Consider the following 27,395-nt stretch of genomic DNA (forward strand, 5'->3'; position numbering starts at 1 on the left):
GGAATCAGCTGTAAGTGGTTTCTCTTGCCCTTTTTGAACCAGTGTGTGAGTGCTCACATAGAATTTACACCTCAGGGGATTCCGAAGTACATGAATGAACACCACATCTTACTGCAACATAAGATTTGATGTAATATAAATAAAGAAAAACATATGATTTTTTTCATTGGAAGGCACAAATTAAAATATGCAATTGCAATGTTTTAAGAAATCCCACATGCTAAAATGTTCACAGTGTAGTTTAATGCCTTTAACACTCATTTCTCAACACATTTTTAAACAATTTTAAACAATTCAGTGGTGATGTAACTAGCAACGGGTCCCACATTTTCGTGGGCACACATCTTCAGTTTCTTTTTATTGTGCTGTAAAATCCTGCTGCTCTATAGATGTTGCCAGAACAAACAACAATGAAGAACATTTTTTTTTTTTTTTGACCCTGGAACACAAGACTTATGTATGCATTACTATCCACTTGCTTTCCCAGATATCGCATTGTAGGTCTTGAGATACCACAGCCCTTTCACACATATCTCACCAGATTCAAGGCTTGGTGAGCCATGCCCATTGTTGGAGGTCTCTTGGCACCTTGCTGCTGTGCTCTGTGCAGATCTTTACACCACTTGCAGCAACACAGAAATTCCCTGTGGATGTCAGAACCATTGTATTTCTATGGGCCATTTCCCAGGGCTTGAACCTCTTATCAATGGGGCTGCATGACAGTCCTTCTCATGCTCCAGAGGTCTGCCCAGCACAGCAATATTGTTTTGTTTGTAGTGTGTGAAGCTGGAGGGCAGGAGAGCTGCAGCCATGGACTGTTAGCCAGGGCCTATGCTACCCGGTAGACTCATCCTTGCGGGAAACAAACCATTGGAGCGCACAGAGCCTGCTGGGGCTGACACCAGGGTCTGTTGCCCCTTGTGTGGTCTTGTTTGGGGTACACAAAGTACAGTACATGACAAACTTACTTTGGTCAGTATGTGGGTTTCATGGAGCATGAAGATCACTGTTCTAAAACACAGGCATGAGCAATGCTTTCTCTTGGAGGACCCAGAATAAGTTGGATGGCAAAACTTCCATCCAGCATTATCCGTATACCACCAAATCTGCCTTTCCCCTGTTCCCTAATTTCCTCCACAGTGATTCCCAAAGCCTCGTTCCTCTCCATAGCACTTAGTGGTGTTTCTCTGTGCTGTACACCACTTGGATGCCTAAGCTGTGGTCAACATTTTGATTTGAAGAGCCACGTTTTGCACCTTAGAGCATCCATCTTCAGTTGCTTGTTGTACACAGGGAACTGTGTGCCTAAAAATGGCAAGCTATGGCATGAACTCATTGTTTTGCCCATCCTGCTCCTGATAGATTTGTAGGGCCAAGCTCATCACCCTGTGCTGTTGGGTTCACATGGAGAAACTTCTGAGGGGTGACCTCAAAGTCCACGTCGACTTTAAATAGCAGCGTCACTATAGCCTGAGTTTCTGTAAAGATGGTTAAAATGGTGGGGAAGGTGCCTGTGTAGTTTTCTGCACAAAATTTATTAAGTGTTGTGTCTAATACTTATAAACTAGTCGTTATCGTTTGTGTATATATGTGTGCATATGTTTGCATAGTGGTTCCCTTATTCTTGATTTTTCCTCACTAATAAACAGTAGGAACAGCTCATTAATTAAGTTCACTAGTAATTGCACTTGCAATAGATCTGGCCTTTAATTGAGCAACAGCTCAAAAGAGAAAGCCCCATGCAAGCTCTTAGTTACCTTTATAGCAGCCTCTCCAAAGGGTGCCAGTGGGAAGAACAACTCAGCAGCAGCACCCCAACTGCTGGTGAGGACATCTTAGGGAGGTTGACTTTCTAGCCACCATTCTCAATAAATAGCCTACAAAACTCAAGGGAAATCATAGTGCACTAGCCGTTGGCCATATGTCAGGGACATGAACTGAAATGTAGCTTGGAGAAAGGCTGAAGCCTGAGTGGAGCATCCTGGTACCACTGGGAGTGGGAGCTGCACCAGGTGCCATCTGCTTTGCAGGGGCAGGAGACCCCTCTAGTGCAGAGGCCACCGCTCAGTCACAACCAGAGATTAATGCCAGCTTCTGCCTCCCTTCACTCAGCATTTTCCCACTGATGCACCCAGTGGCTGCTCTTTTCTGTTGCATCAAGCAATGCACTGGTCACATCGTACTATTCCCAAGTCCTTTTCTGGGCAGTTGCATCCCAGCACCCCATTTTCTATCTAGTATGTGTTCTGCAGTCTTTGATGTAAGACCTTGCCTTTGGCTATAGTTCAAATATTGTTGTTCAGAGGGCTTATTTTCCTAAATTATACAAACCAGCCTGTGCAGGTCATCTGTCCCTCTTTGTTATTTAGAACTGCAGCAGTGTTTGTGTCATCTGCAGGCATCCTTAGCAGTGATTTGACGTCTTCTTACAGGTCACTGACAAAGCCATATGAAGAAAACTGGTCTAAATCTGGGTTATCTTTCAGTACTCCACTAGAAATGTCCCATCTCAAAATTCCCATCTATTATTCACATTTAGAAATCAACCTTTTCCCAAACTGAAGAAAATTGCAAGGTGACTATTTCCATTTCCTTGAAATAGTGCTGATATTTGCAGAAAATCCCACAGTTCCATCCTTGGGCATTCAGAGGGGAAAGCTTAAACTCTGGGCTAGCCCTCCCTGTCCTTGTACTTGCTGCAAACTTACACCAGATTCAGTGAGAGAAGAATTTAATCCCCCATCCAGTTCACATTGAAGCCAGTGGAAAGACTGGTTTCAGCACATCCTTGTCTGGCCTTAATCTGAAGGATTAATGAAGATACACACTGAATTAAATAACGGCAACAGAGAAGAAAAATAGAAATATTACTAAAAAAAAAGCAGCCTGGGGAATTAATAAGGCTGAATCCCTTGTTGTCAGAAATACTGTGACTTTGGCAAGGTCTTCACTCAGGAGCAAGGTGGTTTGTGTAGGATTCTTTATTCTTCCAGGCAGAGGCACTCAACAGGAATCAGACCATCCAACTGTCATGCTGCCTCTATCCCTTGCAATTCAGGACATGACTTTTGACACTGAAGGGCAGGTCTCCAATCCTAACTGGAGCAAGGCAAACCTAAAATTACATTTAGCTGGAAAAGTAGTTTTTGTCAAGTAAATGGAAATAAAAAACCATCTGGGAAAGCTTTCCCTTAAGGCATATTCTTTTTCTCAACTATGGCGTTAGTTTTGGTCACTTATGCAGTTACAGTTTCCATTTAAGTATTTTTAAGAGGTCTACCATTGTTTTGGTCCCAGTGTGTCTAAAAGTTGGAATTAATCTCAGCAACTGCATTACTCTAAACTACACTGTTTGAGCAGGGACTTACTACAGCCACATGAGGTTGTTTTTCACAATGTTTTAAAAAAAAGTATTTGAATATGTGTAAAAATCATTATCTTCTGCAGAAAAATTTCCAGTGCCCACATGCTGCTGTCATTAAGCTGAAAGTGGACTTTTTAGGCATTGTATGGGTTTGCAACTACTGTTCTCAAGGGAAAACATCTGCCTGCATCTGAGCACTGTTTGTGCTCACCTGTTTCCTAGCTTTCCTTTTCATAACTTCTCACAGCACACTGCAGCAGATTTGGTTTTCTTTTTGTGTCATGTGAACTTTCCTCCCATTTGAATTTCATGCTCATTATGTTAAACACACTCAACCCAGCAACACTGGGTTTCCAGTTTCTCCATCCCTTCTCTCTCTTGTGTTGAGGAAATTGTGAATATAAGAAATGTTTATATTTAAACTGTTGATCACATATAACATAATGTCTCCTTTTTTATTCCAGCCTCTGATATTTCATACCCTGTTTTCTTTAGGGAAACCATTGCATGTTTTTTTCTCTTTCAGTCGGGAAACAGGTTAGTCACAATGGCAAATGTCCTCTCTGCTCTAGTACTTTCTTGTAATCTTAAATGCCATTATTTTGATAGTTTGGCTGTACTAGCTGCCCTTCACTGGTTTCTGCAGTAGGTTGTGTGGATCTGTTTGATAGCTGTAAGGGTGTGCTTTGAAGCTGGTTAAAAAAAATACCTGATATACAGGACCTGCCCTTTTAACTGATGTGCATATTTATGCTTGAATGACACAAGCATCTTCATTTAATTTCTGAGACCCTGCTAGATGAAGGTCAGTGGCAGCTGTCATAAGGGAGAAACAGTTTTTCTCCCAGGGAAGAGTGTGGAGGTGCAGGGCATGACCAGGATCCCCTGTGTGTTGTGTAGGGCTTACCCAGGGGCTAACCAACTGGGTTGGGATGGTGTGATTGCCCATGCAGACCCAAATTAAGCAATATTTCTTACAAAAATATTCCAGTTCTCTTGAAAGTTGTTTTTTTTCCCCCCCTGTACTGTGGTAAAGGTGAACTGGCTGTGGGCAGCATTGATTTTACTATACTGAGTAGCATTATCTCCCCAGGCCTTCAGTGGCAGCTTTGGACCAAATGCTCAGGATTGTACCGCTCTTCCATGAAATACCTAAAAATAATCAAAAGTGAAATTACTGCTAACAACTAGCGAGAGAGAAATATTTATATATGTGCTGGCAGATTAAATAAATATCTCTTATCTCCAAGTTTTGTGTTGTTATCAGTAATGACTAGAAAACATGCAGAAGAAGCATATAAATTTGTCATATCAGGGCATATATAGTTCTATGCGGAGCATGGAAATGGACTTGAATATCTCCAAAATTGCCTTTGTGAGTTATTATTTTAATGTCTTTCAGAGCTGCAGGGAGCCTAACGCAGGCTAAGCATGGATAGAAACAGCTGATGATTTAGGGATTGGTGATAATTTGGTTTCAAAGTATTCTACAGGGTTTTTCTCAAGTCTGGGGCAAATATGCCTGACAGGATTGGGACTTAAGTAATCAGAGATTTTCTGGGGAAAAGATGAAAACAGATTTTATTTGTATCAGGGCAATTGCTGCAGGGACTGCTTTGTTTAATCTGAGCTTGTATGGATTTGGGAGAATATAGTCATTTAACATTACAGCTGGATGGATACCTTCTATTTCCCTACCATCACTTGGGGAAAATGCCAATTTAGGAAATGCTTTGGTTTCACTTCACTACTTTGGGCTTCTCAAGAAAAATATGGCCAAGAAGCAAGAGAGTGCAGAGGGTAAACCTGTTTGCATCACCTAGAAGTACTCGTTTAAGTCCAAGTCTGTGGCAGAGAAGGGGACTAGCAAGCAAAGCTGTGGACACACAAAGGATTTTAGTATCCAGGACAGCCAACCCTGCACTCTTCATAACTGCGAAAGTTCAGCAAGTTTGCATCTGTTGGTATAGTGTGCCTCTTTCCTCAGGCCTTTGATTGCTGCTGCCTTATGCAGCATTTGGGACATTTGAGCAATATCTTGTTTTTTTGGGGTTTTTTGGGGTTTTTTTTAGGCTGTCTGTTGAGGTAATACTGTAACTGATGCAAGATCAGCATCACTTTAGAATTTAGGAATTGCAGCATGTTTGCTAAAATCAGTATCACATAGAATTTAAATGCTTCATGGTGGTAATGCTGTGCTGCAGCCCTGCAGATTTCTGAGTTGCCTCCATGTCGCAAAAGTGGTGGCTGACGCTCTGTGGATCCAGTAGATCACGCGAGCTGGGGCAGGAGAACCCCATGCTCCCAGCATGCAGCCCTGCTCTCAGCACTGCTTCAGACAGCAGACTCTTGGGATGGCCTCTCTGTGTCAAAACTTTCCAGATTGGCTGTATTTTTATTATATTAGCATTACAGATAAAAGCAAAACTTTCATCTTTTAGGGTTCAGTCTGAAGTTAAGTTCTCAACTTTTCTACTGGTCAGGGAAATTGTCACCCTGATATTTTTACTCTTCTTTTTAGTTAAAACGTGCTTCAACCATGTGTAAGTGCCCACATAGAAAATGTATTATGTGGCACATACTTTTATAGCCCCCAGCAGTATCACACAAGTACCCTTGCACGCCATTGACTCCTAAACCTGGATAGTGCTGGCTTTGCTACACACTGAAACGAAAGTGTGTAATGAGTGTATGTGGCATCATAATCTGTTCTTTAGAGGGCAAATAGGTCAAGCTCAATAGTGGTTAAATCATGATAAATTCCATCCACTTCAGCATGCACATCCCACTTAAAACTCTATGGAGCGAGGTAAGCACCTCATTGTATGTGCTTTAGCCTCTGGCCAGAGTGGCATTCACACTGTAATGTTATATCCAGATAATTATAGCATGTATCTTTTCAGAACAGTTTCCATAAGCAAAGAAATTGCAGGAATTATATTATTTGTTAGATGCAAGCAGGCCATTTTCTTTTCTTTCCAAGTGTTCTAGTTGGAAAATTATTCTGCACCTTTGCCTGAGTTCAGTAATACTGCCACAGGGGGGTTAGCTTGTTTTGTTTGATTAGGGTTTTGTTTGCTCAGCTATACAGCTTATGACCCAGGTTCTCATTTGGTAAATAGTGGAGTGATGAAATTCACTTTGTGGATGTACTTAGATCTCTTTGTAGCAAACAGGGAATTGACCCTGTATCTCCTTGAGCAAACAAAAAACTTTTACCTGAGGGGGAAAGCTCCTCTATGGTGGTCTGACTGATGCTAGCCACATACTGTTGAGTTCTTTAAAGAAGCAACTCATTTTCTTCTGCTCTCCAAATCTTAACTAGCACCTCATCTACATCTACTGTTCATTATATAGAAGATGTGATGAACCTGATGGAGAGGATCAGTGGTTTTGCATATGGCTTAAGAAACCTTTGGTATAGAGCCATGAAAGTGCTCTCTACTTACAGTACAGGGGAAAAAAGTAAATCCTGGAGGACCAACCTGAAGCCTCTTTGAAGCTTGTTATGTCTGGGTTTCCCTCTGCAGCTTCACAAGCAGGCAAGCTCCCTCTCTTCACTATTTGCTTCTGCCTCCTTGCCATCCTCGGAGCTGTTTTGAATACGTGGGGCACGATGCTGAACCAAATCAAAGAGCTTTTCTGAGCTAAAAATACCCTCTGTCCAATTATTTATTTATTGTCCTGCATTATTTGTAGCTTGGATCAACTCTTTGGCATGGTTCACTGAGTGGTCCCATGGGAGAGGGAGAAGTGCAAGAGTAACCATGCCCTCTGCCTGCTGCATCAGCCTTGACCTAATAAGCAATGAAAAAGGCTGTGTTTCTCAAGATGTCTGACCCAGGTTCAGAGCTCCAACACTCGTCTCATCCCAAGAGAAGCACATTCAAATGAGTGCAGTTTGTCTTAGAGTTTTTTTTCAGTGTGCTGGACTGTTTTGTTGTACAACCGGACTGGTGCCAAGCCACGTAAGGTCAATCAGGGGCACAGATGGCCAGGAGATACCACCAGAGAAGGCTCCTCCTTCCACCGCTCCTTCAGCTCAGATATAGCATAAACACTGCAGCTTTTGCATCAGGCCTTGTCTTGGGTATCAAGGCAGATCTTTGCTGTTAGCCTCAGAGGTGCAGCAAGAGCACCAGGTCATTTGTAGACCCTGAAGACCTTAGCAGGCTGACTTACAGACTTACATGGCTTTATTTCTGTGAGAAGTCTACGCTGCACCTGCTCTTGCATTGTGTTTGAGTGCTTTCAAAAATCACACTGTTTTAAAGATCAGATATGAGATGCCTAATCTGAGCATCCAAGTTGAGGTTTTTAACTGTCCAAGGATCTCTTGTTACTAGGGTTTTTCCTTGGTCGTAGGATAACATTGTTTAAAATTCAAGACGACCTCTGGGACAACTCTTACTTTTCCAGTCAGTTCAAAGCCTCTTCACCTCTGTCCCCAACAACACCTTTTTCCAGAGCAGACTAGAGTATGACAGTACTTTTAACTTTCTGCCTTCAAAATGTGACCACTCCACAGAAACAAACAAACAAACAAACAAACCACAAACAAAAACCTTTCTGTGACTCTAGCTCATAATTTGTGGTCCTTGTACTTGAAGCAGAAGGCAAATACAGATTTTAAGCATGAACACATTGGAATAGTTAAGTTTGAAAATGGAACAGAAAATCCTACTTAGGATGTCTAAAGCAAATGTAAAGAAATTTGAAAATTCAAAGCAAATGTCTTTTTCCACACTTGAGACTTGTGAAGTAAAAAGCAGCTTAGATGGTGTACTCACAGCCCCTGTTATACTGTCCCCATTTACTAGCAGTTTGATCCGAAACACTATAATGTTTATCTAGATGTATAATGAGAAATAACTGAAGAATGTGAGTGAATAGCCTTGCTTTAAACATTGTCCAAGAGTATTTAATCTGTTATCGCTGTAACTCCTTAATGCTGACTGTTCTGAGAAGTAGCACATGTTTAGTGAATGGTTTTGATGATTCGTAAGTGTGCTTTTATCACTGCTTATTGAGTTATTTTTCCTACTGTGGTGGTTTGAGACCTACTAATAAAACATCAGCTGTTCGGTAAATCTTCCAACAGGTGTGATCCTGTGTTAGTAGCACCGATACTTATTTTCAGCTTTGTCAAGAGTCTTTGTTATTTGCTTTGCAGCACCCCACACAATGGTGTTCCAGCTTGTGATTGGTGCTTCTAGGAATTGTGAATTATGATACAAAAGTATCTTTGCATGTATTATTTTCTCCAAGTTAAAAGAATGCAATTCTTTCAGTGTGATACAGAAAGCTGTGCAGTCAGGCTTGGGTTGCATTGTAACAATGATGAGATAAAAGCCTCCTTTTGCTCCCACTGAACAGCAAAGCTGGGCTGAAGCTTTCCGCCTGGAAGGGGTTGTGAAGTTTTTTATCAGGTTGCCTTGTGTATTGTTCTGCTTTCTTTTGTATTAGCATAACTCAGAGATGTTTTCATTTTAGCTATGTAGGGATAGCCCAAGGAAAAACTGAGTACAAAGTTTTTGGGGGTTATGTGTCGTGTTTTTCCTTCAGCGCAGTTTGCATTTTGGTCTTCCATTGCAATCAAATATAGTGGTGATAACTTCTATCAATTCTTCTAGATTTAATAAAACAGAGTAATATAATTTCAGGTGGGGAATTATTTTTCCATCGCACTCTTATAAATGTTTGGAATCTCAGTGATGCTCTGTGTGACACCTCTTCCTTCCCCACCAGCAAAGTAGACAAAGGTGTATTTGTGTGCCAAAGCAGAATATACCAGGAAATCTCCTGAATCTTATCATACTCCCAAAATGTCAGACTGGCAAGAGGTGTGTATGCCCTGGAGGTTCAATTTGCTCTTGAAATCTAGATTTGTAGCATGAGGGATCCTTCAGGAAGCCCCCACTTCCTCCCACTGACCTTACAGGGAGACCCAACTCCCCCTGAAGTAATGTAAATGGGTCCTCAGGGAAATCGCCTTTGGGGATTTCTAGCAACATACCACTTTCAGTAATGATTGATGTATTAATTGTACTGTATCAATGATGATTGTACTGTATCAATGTACTCTCCTCAGGAACTGAGTTATGTTTGTGATACAGAAATCTTAGTGCTACTTATGTACAAAAGTCTTGTTTTGGAGTTTTTTGTGTAACAGAAAGTGACGGAGGGTTATTCCAGCTCTAAATTCTGGTACATCTCTGTACCGAGGTAGTGCTTGGGAAACACTGCATACTTCCTACACTATTGCCATCAGAGACATGACATGTAACGTTCTTGTTTCTTATGAAACTGATGCTTAACTTACTGTGGTGTTTGTGGCAGATAAGTGAGCAACAAGTCTTTGTATTCTTCCCTTCCTTCATGGAGTTTTTTTCCTTTTCTCCACAGTTTGTCAAGGGACAAATAACAAGCTGACTCAACTGGGACATGTGGAAGATCATTTCACCAGCCTGCAGAGGATGTACAACAATTGTGAGGTGGTTCTCAGCAACCTGGAGATTACATACGTAGAGCACAATCGTGACCTCTCTTTCCTGAAGGTTAGTGTTCATCTGTGGTCTTCTCTGCTAAAGGAATCTTACTCAATTTTTTAAGGAAAATGCAAAGGATCAGCTACTGATAAAATTCTGCGGTGATCCAAAAAACATAGCTAGCTAATGTCAGAGCAATTGCAGCTCACAGTCTAAGCATATCTGTAGGCTGCAGGATATGCTCAACTCTACTATACAAATCAGGCACTTTGAGAAATAGCTTTTCAAGCACTTGCCAGCCTGTAATGGGTACCATGCAGATGGGCTTCTTCTTATTTATAATTGCAATTGCATCCTTACCCGTTGTCTTACTTCTCAGAGAGCAAAAGACTTTGTGGTGCTGTTGGGCAAAGCAAAGCACAAAGTGAGTGGCAACCCACAGATGGCAGATTTTGAAGTGTGGAGGCCTTTCCCGTGCTCTTCAAACAGTGCCCCCTTCCCCTGCCATGGTGATGAGTCCCTCTGTAGCCTGCAGTGCTCACACCCTGAGCAGGCAGGCAAGTCCTATGCAATAACTTCCCACGTGGATTCTTCAAGCAATCTTCAAGATAATCCTCTGCAGCTGACACACAGGCTACTCCCATCTCAACATTTGTTTTGTGCACAAGTGCCTGAGTAACTATGGCAAGCTGAGGAAGAGGAGGAAAGGACAAGGATGGATGCTAAAATGCAGCTGCAGCATAGGGAGGAGCACTGTCTGACATGGGGACCTCCAGGTTCTCCACCAGCAAGTAAAAAGCAAGATCAGAAAATAAATGGTTCAAACACATGGGTTATAAATGGTATTGCCATTCTTCTCTCCAAAGCACAACCTGACTACAGAGCTCACTGTTCCCAGGCACGTAACAGGTCTCTTGAAAATTCACTGGTAGTCTTCATAGAACAGGAAAATATCCTAAGTGGTAGCCTGAGGGTTTTTCATTTATGGTGATTTTTGTAGGAGATAGAAATGCACACATTTCACAGTGCAAGGCAAGAATTGACCTACATGCAGGAACAGTAACTCACTTGTATTTTTGTTCTGTAAATATATGTTACTTAAGAAGGAGAAGCCTACCTGATCTTCCCCTCTGATGAGCAGTGGAGGATCTGCAAGGAAAGGGGCACAGAAAAGAGAATGTAAAAGCCTGAATCAGATGGCATCTCTGTGCTGCCAATGCTTGGAGGGTAGGCAGTTATTTAAGGGAAGCATCACACTTAGTTGCCATATCATACATGCTTGCCCTGTTTGCCTGCATCCCCTAGTTAGCCCCACTTACCCTTGCTTGGGGACAGAGCAGGGGTAAGCTGGACCTTTTCAATGATACCCTGGTAAGTGCTCGAAGGGTAAGTTTATACCTGCTTAACTGGCAAAGTTTTCCACATAGTCCCTTTTTGTTCTCAGATTTATTTATTTTAATGAGGTGAAATGGTTTATCATTTCTCAGAATTGAAAGATGGTGGATTGGAGGGGTGGGAGGTAGAAAGCGATTATTTAAGAGTTTTATGGATTAAGCACCTTGTTTCTTCTGTTGTTCTCTCAGTCGATACAGGAGGTTGCTGGCTACGTCCTCATTGCACTTAACATGGTGGATGTCATTCCCCTAGAAAACCTCCAGATCATCCGAGGCAATGTGCTGTATGACAACTCTTATGCCCTGGCAGTTTTATCCAATTACCACATGAATAAAACCCAGGGACTCCGGCAGCTGCCAATGAAACGGCTATCAGGTGAGATGAGGGTAAAAGGTAGAGGCATCTCTAAAGCAGCCTTCAACTGTTAACTTATTGGTATCCAGATCCAATTGGAGATTGCCTCTCAAAGTCACATGCTATCCTGCTTTAAAAACAAGGATCTGAGTGTCGTTTCCTGATTGTTTTCCCACTAGCCAGTATTTTTCAAAAGGCAAAGAAAGTTCATAATTTCTCATTGCAGAAGGATACAGAAAATCCAAAACATCAACAAGATGATGAGATTCATTTCTGTCCCCCAAACTGCCAAAGAAATATCTATTTGTTATTTTGCATCATTTGATTCCTGTGCATACATGTCAGTATTTTCTGTTAAATCCTGTGGGAACTGCTGATATGTGTGTTAGGGTCTCACGTGGTCTCTGGCTATGCACACCAGCAGTGCCATCTCTGCTGAGTGCCATGGCCCCTAGAGGTGGCACCAGGCAGAAAGCCACACGTAGTGGCATCTTTATGGCATCCAAGAGCAGCTGAGTCTCCAGAACCCATCAGTCTGAGCCTGGTGTTGGTTACACTGTTAAGAGTGCTGATGCCATGCAAATTGTCCTTTTCTGTTAGCATTGTGTGACTGAGGTGGAGAAATACGTGCTTTATTTCTGTTTCTTTAGATCAGAGACAGAAGTCTTATGGATTTGCTTCACTTACAATTTTTTTTCTTTCTGTAACAGAAATTCTCAATGGAGGTGTTAAAATCAGCAACAACCCCAAACTGTGCAACATGGACACTGTTCTCTGGAATGACATCATTGACACGAGCAAGAAGCCTCTCACAGTGCTTGAATTTGCAAGCAACTTATCTTCTTGTGAGTATTAACTTACCAAAAATGCTATGTGCTCAACTCCTCCACTTCAGACAGTATAATGAACATATCATCTTTCATGCAGTAGGTTTGTGGTCCAACAATTTTTACACGAGGGCCACCAAGCCCTGTTCCAAGGGAAGTGCTTTCATTTCTGCACCACTGGCCTAAGATAGAATTTTTCATGTTGGTTAGGTCATTAACTCATAGCTCAGCAAAGTTCTTGGGCGTGATTCTCTTGGTTTAAGGCAGTACTCTGCATGTGTGTTAATCAAACACAGATTTGAAGAAAAACATGCACTCATTTGCTTTCCAGCAATCTTCTGTTTACAATATAAGGCTTGGGTCTAGAAAGCCCATATGGGTACCTTCATGGAGTTGCTTGAAGCCTTTTTAGAGTTAAGGCCCAAGTTGTGTGCTGTAAAACTCAACTGTTTTGGGCTGCACAGACTGCCCTTGCAAAACTAATGATAAACAGGCAGATAAATCTGATGCTTCAGATCAGCATGGAGATGAGGGGATATTTAGAAGTTTGTATAGCATATGCTTAGAGTAGGCTCAAGCTAATCCTTCAGCCTTATGAGTCCCTTGTAAAATCCTCAGTTGTTTCAAAGAAAGGAGAGTTTATTTTCATTTCTGAGCATTTAATTTCTGGCACTATAAATTGACAGGAAAGCATATTTTCTTTATCTTCTTCCAGTTGCATAATTGCCTGAGCTAATAGCCAACTTCTGTGTTGACTTATTTTTGTGCAGAGCCCAAGCGTAATCAAGGAGTTGCAAACTATACATGTCAGCACAGGAATTTGGCTCTGAACACCCCAGAAATGTTAATCTTTAACTTTTCAACTTAAAAAAGAAAAGGATTTATTTGGTTCTACACCAAATCAATCAACTCTTGGACAAGTATTGGCATTTGTTCAGCTATTTGATGGGTGATGGAGGGAGGGAGAATCACATGATGTTAGCAGGAAGAAACACTTTAGTAGGAAATGCCTTTTAACTGTAGTGAATTCCCTATTAATCTGCTTAGACAGCCATTTATGGCTTTAATGACGATCCCATAGTCTAAAATAATGGGACTCTGCTTGTCATTAAGAGAAAGAAAAAGAAAGAAAAGAGTAAGGAGGGAGGGATGGGAAAGAACCAGCACTGAACCATTGAGGTCAGGCAGGATGTCCATCTACTCTATCACCTCTCCATCAATTGTCCATCTGCAGTGTAGTCCTACACCAAGGAGTATTTTTGGCAGAGAATGGGAGGAGAGCACAAAGCAGACAAGTCAGATTACTTTGTGGTCGGAGTAGCTGGCGGTTGCCTGTGAATCCAGTTGGATTTGTTTACTTTTTAGAACTGTGCTGTTCAGAAACACTGATTTACATGTGGCCTGTAGTGAGCAGCTGGCACATGCCCGGCTGCAAGCCAGTGGTGACTTGCCATTGCATGCAAACCCCACCAGCAGGAGGGCCAGCTGGGCAGTAGCTGAGATTCCTGTTCCTGGGAAAAGTATACCTCTTTCGTAAGCTAGACTGGCTGGGTATTGTGCTCACTTGTTCAAGGGTGTAGAGGTGGAGAACTGCACGTAGGAAAGCAGAGATGAACAAAGGATAAGGATTTAAGTTCTCAGGTTTTTTGAGCAGTTATATAGGTGTTTCCTACACTGGTTTATTGAGCAGGAAATCTCAAGTCATTGTTTTCTGTGGTCCACACTATGTTGTTGTTTTCTGTGTTTACAGAATATTATACTCTGTCTCATGTTTTAGGTCCCAAATGCCATCTGAACTGTACAGAAGACCACTGCTGGGGCCCTGGTGAACAGAACTGCCAGAAGTGTAAGATTAGTTAAGAAATTGTTTGTGTGCTCTGACATACTAAATTTCTATCTACTGAAAAATTAACCTGTCGAGTGCAAATTAGTAACATGTGTATCACACTTGTCCTTCTCTGCATCCTGCTATGCTGGGGCTTCTTGAAGCGCACCATGGGTGGACATGGTCTGCAAAAGGGTAGTCACAGGGGAGACAGCCATGTCTGGTCCCTGCGAGTAGCTCCCTTTCTGGACGGGAAACCTCAAGGTGGTTTGCCTTGGGTTTGGATTTCCCTGCAGATGTGCTGTTCTTCCAGAAGTAAAATTCTGCAGGTGTCTCCTGCATTGAAAACTTGTGTGTTGCCCACAGCTTTTTCCCATCTGCACTTGTGATCATTTATTCGCTCAGTTATTTTACCATGTAACAGAGAACACAGTAACTGTGTGGTGAATTGTTTACCTTCCTGCTGTTTCCTGCAGAGTCATTCTCCAGGCCAATTAATGATACTTGGGATTATTTTCTACTCTTAGAAGGATTATTTTCTACTCTTAGAAGTAACAATATAACCCAATTTTTGCTGGCTTTAATTTCTCTTTCTGGAAGCCCCATAGGTTTTTCTTTTGTAAACACAAAAGATGTCACCTTCACATGGATATAATCACACTACATACTGTACTTGGAGGGCCTTTGAAAGGCTCTCTGAAAATGTGTAGCCATTTTTAGATATATAAATGGAAATGTTTGGCTGCCTATGTTTAACTGTAAAATTGTGCAGGTAGGATGCTTGCCTGATATGAAGAGAGCAACAGAAACATCCATTTAGAAGTGCTTCAGAGTCTACAAGGATTTATTTTTCCTAAAGTAAAGGTTGAGGAGGAAGGCCATCTCAGTTTTTTTCGCTACTTCATTATTTCTTTTTTCTCTAAAAAGTGGGGAAATACACTGTTTCTAATTCTTTTTTTTGGTGAAAAGTTCAGTGAAAAAACCACTGATCTAGACATAATGCAAGTCAAGCAATATCCTATATTCAGTTTTCCATTGCAAATAATCACCTAACCCTAAGTTTCTTGTCTGCAAATACCAAGCCAAATCTATACAACTTGGAGCTTGAGCAAATCTTTTCTGTCTTCATTTAGTATAAGCTTTAATTTTCTTTCAATCAGCTCTGCAGTTTGGCTCTCAAGGTGGGCAGTGACTGCACACACAAAGGCCTTCCCAGGTTTTTCCCTGCAGCTGGGGCTGCACAGCTGTCTTAGGGCCTTGCAAAACCTCAGGTCTCAGCCCTGCAAGCTTTCAGCATTTACAAACTCTCACTGGATTCAGGAGGTTGATGAGTGCATAAAATGAAACCTTTTGCAGGCTCTTGCTCACCTCTTCAGGCATTTGAGAATGTGGCCAACTGAAAATATATCCCACATTTCCATATGTGGGAAAGTTTTTTCTCCTGAAAATGAACGTGGGATATTCTGTATGAAGTAAAAACGTTTGCTGTGATATATGTTTCCAGCAGGAAGCTCTAGTCAATAGCTATCAAAGTGACGAGGTGCTTTATTCCCCTGCTAATGCTTATGAAAAAAATTATATCAAAACACTGTTCATATAGAACCATGTGCCTCTTATTCATTCTAGTTGAATGAAGAAGTTGCTATCCAAGAAGCTAACGCCTGTTGTGGAAATAATCTGTTTCCTTGGAAGTACATCATCTTGCTTACAGGCCTACAAGAGTAATGAAATAATGCAGTTTGGATACAAAAGTGTGTAATGGAAAAAGATAGAATGTATGATTTTTAAAAATCACTGTTATATACCCTGTAGCAGACTACTTATTGCAATAATTTTCTGTTAATTAACAACATACTATTTCAGACTTACAGGAATTCATGGTGATATTGTAACTCATTTGTGCCAACTGCAAAGTTGATAACAGTTAGTGTAGAGCACAGCCGAAATGCTCAGGGTGCTGTAATGAAGCAGAGTAGCCATCAGGTTTCTCTGGTGTCTAATGCCAGGCTCTGTGAACCAGTAATTTTTTTCTAGAGAACAAGCAATCCTATTTCTGTTTTGTGGTTGGTTTTTTTTTTTTTTTAATTGTTCTGATTATTCTTTTCGCTGCTTTGCTGTTCAAATGGAGACACTTTCCCAATTCTCAACAAAATATTGCAGGCAGTTTTTGGTTCCTTGCAAAAAGCTGAACCAGGGCCAGTTCTTCCTCTGGGTGGTTGCAGTGGTGCAAACCCTATGGGAATTGTGTAATGAAGATAAAATTTGGCCGAGGAATTGAAGCCTAAAGAAAAATAATTCAATGTGCATATGAAATCTGTTTGTTGATTGAGTCTCTCCTCTCTGCAAATTTCAGAATATTTTTAGTGCATTGAAGGGATCCTGACACCACACCAAAAATGTATGGTTTCCCATTTTAATATGAAGCCCCGGCAGTTCTGTCACATTGTTTTTCCCAAAGCTAGCAAAAATAATAGCAATTTTTTTCAGTGAAATGGAGGCAGATCCTGCTCTGTTGCCGAGATGTAAGATACAATGACTCCACAGAATTTTTCTTGATCTAGGCATTGATGTGACAGGGACCTGGTTGCTCTTTCTAAGCAGGACATATTTCCTGGCTGGGGTCAGCGTTCTTAGCACCTCACAACAGCCAAGATAATTACAGGCTGGATACGATTCCTGCTCACTACCACCCACACCAGCTCTCACCCCTCCCAAACATTAGCCTTATGTGAGGACAGAATGTGCATCCCATGAGGAAAATCTAGCACAGATCCTGCACCAGACCATTTCTCCATATTTCTTGACCTCAGTGCATCAAGTACAGCTGATGTTTCTCATTTTTTCTTGTATCTTCCAGTAACAAAAGTCATCTGTGCCCAGCAGTGCTCTGGCCGCTGCAGGGGAAAGGTGCCCAGTGACTGCTGCCACAACCAGTGTGCTGCGGGATGCACGGGGCCTCGGGAGAGTGACTGCCTGGTAATGATGCTGCACCACCACCATAATTGCTTAAATCCCTGATGCGGCGAGGCAGGCATTCCAACTGCATGTCCCCTAGCCTTCTTCAACCCCAGAAGCCTTCTGAAAGATGCTGTCCTGGAGGGTGCTCCAGGGTTTCCCTTCATGGGTGGTTGGTGGGAGGGAAGATGACATGAACTTCACAGCACCCTTAACTGGTCTTTACTGACTCTGTCAGTGAACCTTACTAGTGCATTCTAAACCATCTTTAGTGCCTTTGAGTGCCCAGTGAGTTCAAAGTTGTTGCAGAGCATCTAAGTGTTTGCTGTAGAGTGAGTTCCCCACATGGGCAGGTCCCCAGGTCCAAAGTAGTCCCCGTGCTACAGCAGTTTTTCAGGCCACCATAAGTTTGCCTTGTGCTCCTTAGCACTAATCAGTAATAATCTTGATTTACTAAAGCAAGAACTTATAAGGGGAATAAGATATGATGGATCTTCATCTTTCTGCTTTCATTGAACTTCAGACATGAAATCAGGGTTTCCCTTTCTGGGTTTCACTTACCACAAAAACTCTGTGTTTGGGGAACCCTGGGGCAGTGGAGGGAGAAAAAGCAAACAGAGCTTCTTTAGGGAAAAAAAAAATCCCTTGGCTTTTCTACAAGAGTTTCAGGGAGTCGGTGTATGCTGTGGTTTTAACTCTTCCCCATATTTGCACGACACTTTATTCTGAATTAAGGGACATCTGAGTAATTGCCGTAGAAGCCATCCAGTCTGGATGTTGTCATTATGTTTAGTCCTGGTCCTTTTTTAAGTTGCACGGCTATGATGCCCTTACTGGATCACAAGTAAGACAGCTATTCTCTCTCATTTGGAAAGCCAGGGGAGAAGAAAGGGGAAAGGAGAGTGATTATTAATTTAATGCATATTTAAATTGGAAGAACCAACTTGCCCTTCAAAAATGCTTGCTATATTGTTCATTACCTGCAGCCAAATATAATGGCTTCGGTTTAATATTTATCCAGAAAAGTCAGCAATCGGCAGGAAAGGACTTGATTTGATTTAGGTTATTAAAAAGTGGCCAAGAAAAGTACCATTTGTCTTGATCCAGTTGTTGCCTGTAGGGAAAATTTTTTCTTCTAAGGCATGCAAATTTACTCCCGTTCCCACGTGAATCCTAGCAGCTCTGCACCAGAGTGCCAAGGTTTCTTATTCAGAAAAAGAAAAGTTCACGGTTTCTTTTTTTAAAAAAATATTGAACTCAATTGCCCAGCCTGAAGGAACCTTTCACCTTCAAAGCCTGAGGGACCATCCCTGTAGCTGCCTGGAGCTTCCATTGGAGCTAAGCAGGAAACAGATGAGACCGTCAGAGTGTTTTAAAGACCTAATGTAAAACCATTATCACTTTTTAAGGAGAAGGTGGTTTAATGGGTGCTCTTGTTCAATGACAGGCATGCCGCAAGTTTCGGGATGATGCTACGTGCAAGGATACGTGTCCCCCATTAGTCCTGTATAACCCCACCACTTACCAGATGGATGTCAACCCTGATGGAAAATACAGCTTCGGAGCCACTTGTGTGAAGGAATGTCCACGTAAGTTCATTTCAGATTGCAGCCGCATAGGAGGTGGGGGTTGGAGAGAGGTGGGAAGGGACCTATGTCATCCTTCTGTGTTGTGGCCAAGTGAAAGAACACTTGTTCTCTTCAGTTCCTGGGAACTGGGAACAGGTGACAAAGTGAGCCTATTCAAACTGCATCCATCACCTTCCCTGATTTTTAATCATTACATTCTGACTGCCGAAAGTTTTTCTCTTGGTGGAGAGAAAGGCATCATATAAAAATCATCAAAACAATGGCTATATGGGATCAATCCTGTGGATTATCAAGCATTATCAGCTCTTAACTGTTTCTCGATTAGGACTGGTAGGCAGTAGTTGATTTTAACACTCCCTCTCAATCTGTATGATTGTTTTAGCTACAGATGCTTGCTTTTCCTTTCTTGCTGTTCCATGTCTGTATTTTTTTAACCCATCAAGAACCTGAATGTTGTTTTATCCTTCTGTGACCATACCCCTCTCTGTAAAAGGGTGATAGCACTGTATGTTCATCTACCTTCAAATTATGTTTGTGAGTATTCATAGTTAGTGCCTGTACTTTTCTGAGTGTGACAAAAGTATTACACTAGTATTGAAGTGTTTGTCCAGCTCCCAGAGCATCATTCTTGTGTTTCATTGACCTTTGTATCCTTTTATCCCTAGACAACTATGTGGTGACAGACCATGGCTCTTGTGTTCGCTCATGCAATGCGGATACTTACGAAGTGGAAGAAAACGGTGTTCGGAAGTGTAAAAAGTGTGATGGGCTATGCAGCAAAGGTATAGAAGCATGGAATAAACCAGTAAGGCTTTGAGATGATAGGTAACTTGTAAGAAAAAGTACAGGGAGTTCTGATCTTAATTAAGCGCAAATTTGATATCAGTCAGATCCACTGATTGGAGATCTGACAAGTGATAAGATCAGGAAACACAACTTTGGGGTGTGCTCTCCAACTGGGATACACCACAAGTACAGCAGATAAACTGTGTGTTTGTGCATGTGTATCTTGCACATCAGCCTTCTCCTTCATTTGTCCTTCCCAGTACCTCATCAAGGGGAATAAAATTAAAATGGGACAAAGAGAGAAAGAGGAGCACGTGCCAAACAGAGCCCGTGTGCAGAGAAGCTCAGACCAGAGCTGCACAGCTGGGCAAGCAGGAAGCGGTTATCTTGTGGCAGTTTCTGAAAAGCAAAAATAGACAAAAGATCTGTGAAACTCAGAGTAGTAGGTTTGACCATATTGGAATGCTTTTTCATGGCATCTCTATGTTTCCCCCCTTCTGTGTAACTGGGCTTCACCCTTCTCCCCTTCTCATTTTGTATCTCTCCTTTAACAGTGTGCAGTGGCATTGGAATAGGTGAACTTAAAGGGATCCTCTCCATAAATGCCACAAACATTGACTCCTTCAAAAACTGTACCAAGATCAACGGGGATGTCAGCATTCTTCCAGTTGCATTTCTAGGGTGAGTTACCTACTGGTCCCTGAGCACTGGGAGAGAAAGAAGGGCTGGGGAGAAATTGAGGCTGAACTGTTCTTCTCCCAATTCCTCATTCTGTTTGTTTCAGTGATGCCTTCACAAAGACTCTACCCTTGGACCCCAAGAAGTTGGATGTCTTCAAAACAGTCAAAGAAATATCAGGTTAGCAATGAGTTTTAAGCTGAGATGTTCTGACTGATACTGCCAAAATACAGAGGGAGAGAAGGGAAATTTTTTAAGGATATGAAGAGAAGAGCAAGCAAAAGAGTTTCTACCTCTGAGTTACCAAGGGTCACTCTTCACCAAGGTGGTCAGCAGTGCCTCGCCAGCATTACGCCCACATAACCCATATTGGTCTCCCATCCAAAGTGTGTGGTTTGGCCAGAACACCCCTTCTGCTGAACTGTCAGCCCTAGAGAAGAGTAAAAGCAGAGGAGATCCTCAGCCACCCAAGAAGCATGTGGGGATGCAGAGGCGTACCATTCCAGCTAAAAAAAGCCAAGTGTGTTTCTATTTGTGGAAAACCTTTCAGCAGCTCCTTAGGGAAGCGTGCTCAGTGGCTTGCGTCATCCTTACGGAGACACCCTCTCCAGCCTGAAGAGCTCTTCCTTGGGGCGACTGTATCTCCATGAGCACAAAGCAGCCAGCAGAGTGCTCAGCTGCTGTCTTGCACCAAGTATCAATTAAAAGTAATTTTGTTCAGCCCATTATAAAATGAACGTAACATCGGAGCTGGGTCCCCAGACATGACTCCAGTTCCCTTTTTCTTTCTCTCTTACCTGTCTGGTTCCCTTCAGGGTGGCAATGACTAACCACAGAGCGTCATACAGCAGCCTACAATTTTCCAAATTCTCCCCGTCCTCCCAAACACCTCAGCTGAGCACAGAATTCTACTTGCTTCAGCCAATCCACTCCAAGTAGCTGTCTGTTCTGCTCAGTTCCTACTTTTCAGTTCTCCTCTTCCCTGAGGTCTGCTCACAGATGGGATGGAGTGATGCCTTTGTCCCACAGGATCAGAGCCTGCAGCCTCTCAGGCAGGGTATCTACTGGCAAGAGCCATCGTCACTGGTGACTCGGTGTGGCAGGATGTGCAGCTCACTGACATGCTGATCTGTTATTCTCCTAAGCCCTCGTGGTGGGCTAAGAAGTAAACTGTTTATAAAATGGGGTTTAAAAATATCTCCCTGCTCCCTAAAATGTCATGTTTCAGTTTGAGATTCTCAGATAAGCATGGGGAAAGCACCAGGGCCTTCTCCTGGTGCAGGATTTGCTCGAGGAGGACGTTCTGCTCTGACCACAGGTTTAATTTCATTGTTATTATTTTTAAATCTTCTTTTCTTCATTTCAGGATTTTTGTTGATTCAAGCCTGGCCCGAGAATGCCACTGATCTCTATGCTTTTGAAAATCTGGAGATTATACGGGGCAGAACAAAGCAACAGTAAGTAAATCATGTGCCAAAGCAACTGTAAGAGGAACACTGTTTAGAGCTGCTCTTGTCTGAGCACACCAGGGTTGCAAGCAGTGTGAGATTCAGATGTCCAAAAACTAATGCAAAATGGGACAAACCCTTGGAGGAGTAGAGCACTGTCTTTGTAGCAGTAGATAATGTGTCCCAGGGGTAAAGACCCTCAGCGCTGTGCCACATGTGGAAGGCTGCCCTGAGCCTGCTTTCAGGACAGGGTCACCCACACCATCATGGAAACACAAACAGGACAAAGAGTGGCTCTTTACAGTTTGGGATAAGTTACTAAGGTATCAGAAGCACTTTGGGATTTGAGGTAACTGGGCAGTGGGGGATGGAGGCTGCCAGGCAGTGCAAACACCAGCAGCGCTTCCAGTGCCCTCCTAGGCTTGCCCCAAGAGGAAGAATGACTTGGTGGACAAGCACAAAATAATAGCTACTTTACCTACAACCATTGTTGCACATCATTTACTTGTCAGAAGACGTGTCCTGACAGTTTTAGCTTAAAAAGCCCTTGCAAAACCAGATATGAGTATTGTAGTTGTTGTATAATAGGCATGTCACGTACTAGCCAATAAGTTTAGAGGGCTGAGCAGGATCTTGCTTGAAGAAAACAGCAACACACATTTGAGAACTAAAAGAAAAATATACCGAGTCTGCTTACTAATTATCTTTCTTGCATGTATTTTCTTTTTGTCCATCTCTCTTTTAGTGGCCAGTATTCCCTTGCTGTTGTTAACTTGCAAATACAGTCCTTAGGGCTGCGCTCCCTCAAGGAAATAAGTGACGGAGATGTCGCTGTTATGAAGAACAGGAACCTCTGCTATGCTGACACCATGGACTGGCACAGCCTGTTTGCAACTCAGAGCCAGAAAACAAAGATTTTACAGAACAGAGATAAAAATGAGTGTGGTAAGTCAGCACTGCATTCCTGCTCCCCAACTAAAGCTCATGCTGAAATGCAAGTGTAAGCTTGCATTTTCATAATTTGAGCAAAGCTTTTCCCCCCTATTTCCCTGGCTACAAAATTAATCAGTGATACTGCTTTAATGAAGGTGGTGAGGGAAAAGTGGGATTTTTTTTTTTCAGGCTGCTCAAGGCCCCATCCAATCTGACCTTGAACTCTTCTAGGGATTAGATATCCACCACTTCTCTAGGCAACTGTGTCTCACCACCCATTGTAACTATGTCTTCATTACATCCATTCTAAATCTACTCTTCCAGTTTAAAACCATTTCCCTTTGTCCTGACACTACAGGCCTTGTTAAAAAGTTGTTATATGCCCCCTCTATGTACTAAAAAGTCTCAGTAAGGTTTCCCTGAAAGTGTCTCTTCTTCAGGCTGGACAGCCCCATCTCTCTCAGCCTGATTTAGCTTTATTATACATCGGTTAAGCTGTCACAGAGAAGCCTGTTCTTGTTTTGAAAGACCAGAAGTCACTCTTAGTTTCAGGCTTTGGAACTTAAGAGGAGCATGCTCTTCCATGCTGCCAGGAACATTCACATGTGCTTTGGAACAGATTGGAGAAACTGTCTGGTCAGATGAAGTGAGGATGGAGAGTTTGAGCTCTCTCTTGCCTTGACATTCATGGCTTTCCTTGTCTTTGTTTCTCTCTTAGCTGCTGCCAAGCATGTTTGTGACCCTCTGTGCTCAGACGTGGGCTGCTGGGGGCCGGGACCCTTCCACTGCTTCTCCTGCAGGTTTTTTGCTCGGCAAAAGGAGTGTGTGAAACAGTGCAACATCCTACAAGGGTAAGTTGTCTCAGGGGTGCTTGAGGTTTTGGTGATGATTTGGGGGTTTTGGGTTTTAAAATATGTTGTAGCTGGAAAGAAGGCAAAACATAGGGTCTCTGGTTGCATGGGATTTCACCAGCTTTGCAGAGATGTTATGTGAACATAGTACCTAGTTGAGGTACCTCTCCTTTCCCAGTCAGTATTGCTTGGGAGTTTGTTCCTGCTATGGTGAACTGCTAATAAAACATCCCCTTAAGCCCACAAGGAGAGTATCTCTAGGCCCAAGGAGGCTAAGCCTTATGTCTCCTTCACATAAGAAATAAAGGAGTTTAAAGCCCCGGTGAAAATCCGAGCAGTGACTGTCATGTCAAGTACATTGGGTGAGAGCCAGAGCCATTTACAGTCCCCAGGAGCTCAGTCATCCCCAGAGCCAGGGATTCATATGTGCTCAGATGAGCAGCTCACCCTTGCAATTTGCAAAGTTGCAGTCAAGGGAGAATGAGCTTTCATCCAAAAATCACTGAGAACAGCAATTTCAGGGCAAAATTATTGCTTCAGCCTCACTCAGGCCATGGAGAACATATTACCACTTGTGTGTCAGGGCTGTGGCTGGGTTTTTCAGGCAGTTCAACAGATGATGTAGATGGAAAAGGTACGTCTAGCACTGAAAATTACAGTGACTTTTCAATAAAGCTTTAAAGTTTGATTTTTAAAGCTCATGAGAATTAAGCAAGTACTTGTCAGGGTGCTAATGCCTCTGATGTTTGTATTTCTCTAGTGACTTGTAGTTCAGCAGCTGTCTTTTTTTAAGTGAATTCCCTCCAGCAGCTATTATAACCTGAAGGGCAGATCTGGGCATTTTTTGTGTCAAATGATGGGTAGATTTAGTTTAATTAATAACACCATTACTTGAAGTGGAACAGCTTTATTGCTATTGAAACCATCTGTTCCCAACTTTCATATTTTAATGATTCATTGTGTGTTGTAGAGAGGACATGAGTTTAATTATCAGTGCCTTGCTGTTTAGCTTTCCTAATTATTATTTGTAGCCTTGGAATCACTTGAACTGTTTTTGCTGATCTCTTTGCATCACTACCATTTAAAAGCCTCTAGAAATGGTTGTGAATATTCTGTGACACTAGCTTAAAAGGGAAAGTAAACTAATTTGTAGTGTGCAATCTGGAATGCCATGTGTTTCACTTTCAACCAAATTCCCTTACTCTTATGTCCTCACAAGTGCTACTGGTGTAGTCAAGAGGGGTCCCCCTGTATCTTCCTCCTGTCTCAGTATCATCATCATCTCAATCAATTTAAAGAGGAAAAGTCAGGAAAAGGAGAGAAGACCACAATTTATCACTCACTAATCAGCCTGGGATTTAATTATTTCTCTTTTGTTGTTGTTGTTGTTGTTGTTGTTTTCCAGGGAGCCAAGAGAGTTTGAAAAGGACTCCAGGTGCCTACCCTGCCACCCTGAGTGCCTGGTGCAAAACTCCACTGCATACAATGCAACCTGCACTGGACCTGTAAGAGCAGATTCACCTTAGCAAACCTCAAACTATGTATTAATAAGTATTTCCCATGTTGAGATAATCCTGAGGTCTCATTTACCCCCTCTCTGATGTGGAGCAGAGGTGAGAGTGGTTAGAAGTCGAGATCTTGGGGCAGGGGAGCAGGAACAGGAGAGGAAACCTCAGGGTGTTATTTTTCCTTTGTGACATGCAATCCACAGTCTCAGGCATTGTAGGGTCTTTAATTTTTTGTGTCTTTTACATAGGAAAAAAAGACTTACTTATGTATGTGACAATATAGTAATTTGGCAAACATTTGAGGGACATGTGTATACTGAACTGCCATGCTGATGTGAACAAGTTAGATCAAACTCGTATCTTATTTGTAAAACTCCAGTTTTCTTTTTTTTTTTCTTTCTTCTAATTGAGATCATATCTCCTGCTCTCATCACAGGTCCTCCTCTGTGCTATTTGACCCAACTCTTTAAACATCTCTTGCCATTTGTAGCAGCCTCTGAGTGTTTGACCCTTGCCCATCATCAATTTGAAGAGTCAGTGCTCAGTAATGTGAAGCATTTCCATCCTCCCTTCTAGCACCATGGCTTCAGGGATGTTATTAACATTATAAGGTCCTTCAGGCGATGACCACCCACCCCCCTGTTCCATATTTGCCCAGCATCTAGTAATCAGTCTATTATAGTGGCCCTTAGACATTACAGTGATTAAAATAATCTTCCTATAGCATGTATTACCGTAGTCCCACTGTAACTGGCACTTGGATCTTGTCTGGTTTTTCTCCATAGCAGAATCTGACCCAGAATTGCTAGTTCCCCTGCTTTAAAGTATTTAGGTCATTCATGGTGAACATGAAACAGTTCTGCCAAAAATGGCTAAAGGCAATTCCTTTAAACACAAACTAAGTGCTTTTCAAAGTAAAAAAAAATTCATGCACTCCTTGGGTTGCCTCCATTACTCCATGCTTCTCTCTAACAGAGGAAAGAGAAACTAGGTAAATGATTTGAGGCCAGTACTTCAGGGAGGTGTCAGCCGATCCAGGTCCAATGTTTTAAATTGCGTGATGGCAGATTGTACCAGGTAGCTGCCAAGCTGTATGCTTTTCAGATAAGGCCTTACTGAGGTGTCATTAAATTATTCCCCTTAAAATGAAAAATATAGGTTTTCCAACCAGGCAGAAGGCAAACCAGGATAAAAGAAGCAACACTGAAATGCAAGAAAATACTAGCTTTAAAGAGCAGGGACTACCTTTTGTATGGTAGCAATTACTTGCAAGAATATCAGGTAGCAAGGTAATAAAACCAGATGATGCTGAAAACTTCTGGCAGTGGAAGGCATTTAGATTTATCTTCTGAATTTCCTCCTGAATAGGCTGATTGAAGGGCATTATAAACAAGTTGCTTCTCTTTGCAGGGTCCTGACAATTGCATGAAGTGTGCCCATTTTATAGATGGCCCCCACTGCGTGAAATCCTGCCCAGCAGGGGTTCTGGGTGAGAATGACACCCTCGTCTGGAAATATGCTGACGGGAATGCTGTTTGCCAGCTCTGCCATCCAAACTGCACCCGAGGGTGAGTAAAACTTTGACTGAATGGAGACAGGGAAAAAAAGAAATAGGGGAACAGCTCACCTCGAGCTCTTTCTCTTCCTGACAGTCCCATGTCAAACCACTGAGAAGAACTAGCAGGGAACAAGAGAGGTCAGGAGTACACAGGTAATATAAGCAGGAAAAGTTCAATGGTGCTTCATCGTTACACAGAAGACAGAAAAAAAATGGTTTAGGGGGTTTGAAACAGGTCTGTTTGATAACTTAAATAGAAAATTTCCTGGAATTTTACAGAACTCACCCAGCAGTGATGCACTTTATTTTCCCCCACCTGGCTTGTTACTGGGTCCTTTAGTTTTGGGAGGAACATCAGTGACATCTGGTGGATGCTGAACTCCTACGGCCCATCTTAATCTGCACCTTTCAATTTTCAGGAGGGAAATCCCAGTGGGATAATATGGTGGTTTAATTTTTCTTCGTTCTTTCCATGTGCTAGCACTTGGTCTGAGTTCAAAGCCTTGCTTGCCTCCAGAGTGTGGCATTAGTAATGGGCATCACAGTAACCCCATTTTTTCCTCATTTGGGGGCATACTTAAGCTGCCACGTGGAACAAGCTGTGAATTGAACTAGTTAGCCTACATGGCAAGTAACAACTGTCTTCTCTCCTGATTTCCAACCTGCAAAGGACATAGGATGTGCAGTAAAAGGTTTTAGGATTTGAGAGTTGGTTGCTGGACTGTGATGCTTTCAGAGCAAAAAACCACACGTTTGGTGTATTGTCCTTCACAGGCCCCTGCCTTTTACCCTGCAGGTCTATCTGATCCAAAATCTTTCTATAGTATGCCTATAAT

General features: G+C 42.3%; 1 protein-coding gene across 2 annotated transcripts in view; it reads left to right on the forward strand.

The window, feature by feature from the left end:
* The window catches only part of EGFR (epidermal growth factor receptor), a 156,888-nt gene that overhangs the window by 103,414 nt on the left and 26,079 nt on the right, over positions 1-27,395 (forward strand). For both annotated transcript variants that reach the window (XM_027655882.1, XM_027655883.1), the window contains exons 2-15: positions 9,770-9,921; positions 11,436-11,622; positions 12,312-12,446; positions 14,206-14,274; positions 17,111-17,229; positions 18,656-18,797; positions 19,463-19,579; positions 20,138-20,264; positions 20,368-20,441; positions 21,628-21,718; positions 22,455-22,654; positions 23,361-23,493; positions 24,899-24,998; positions 26,412-26,569. In XM_027655882.1, the coding sequence (XP_027511683.1) occupies positions 9,770-9,921; positions 11,436-11,622; positions 12,312-12,446; positions 14,206-14,274; positions 17,111-17,229; positions 18,656-18,797; positions 19,463-19,579; positions 20,138-20,264; positions 20,368-20,441; positions 21,628-21,718; positions 22,455-22,654; positions 23,361-23,493; positions 24,899-24,998; positions 26,412-26,569 (1,804 nt within the window). The remainder of the gene's footprint in view (positions 1-9,769; positions 9,922-11,435; positions 11,623-12,311; positions 12,447-14,205; positions 14,275-17,110; positions 17,230-18,655; positions 18,798-19,462; positions 19,580-20,137; positions 20,265-20,367; positions 20,442-21,627; positions 21,719-22,454; positions 22,655-23,360; positions 23,494-24,898; positions 24,999-26,411; positions 26,570-27,395) is intronic.

Source organism: Corapipo altera, unplaced genomic scaffold, assembly GCF_003945725.1.
Source record: "Corapipo altera isolate COAL_440 unplaced genomic scaffold, ASM394572v1 59, whole genome shotgun sequence".
Taxonomy (NCBI): domain Eukaryota; kingdom Metazoa; phylum Chordata; class Aves; order Passeriformes; family Pipridae; genus Corapipo; species Corapipo altera.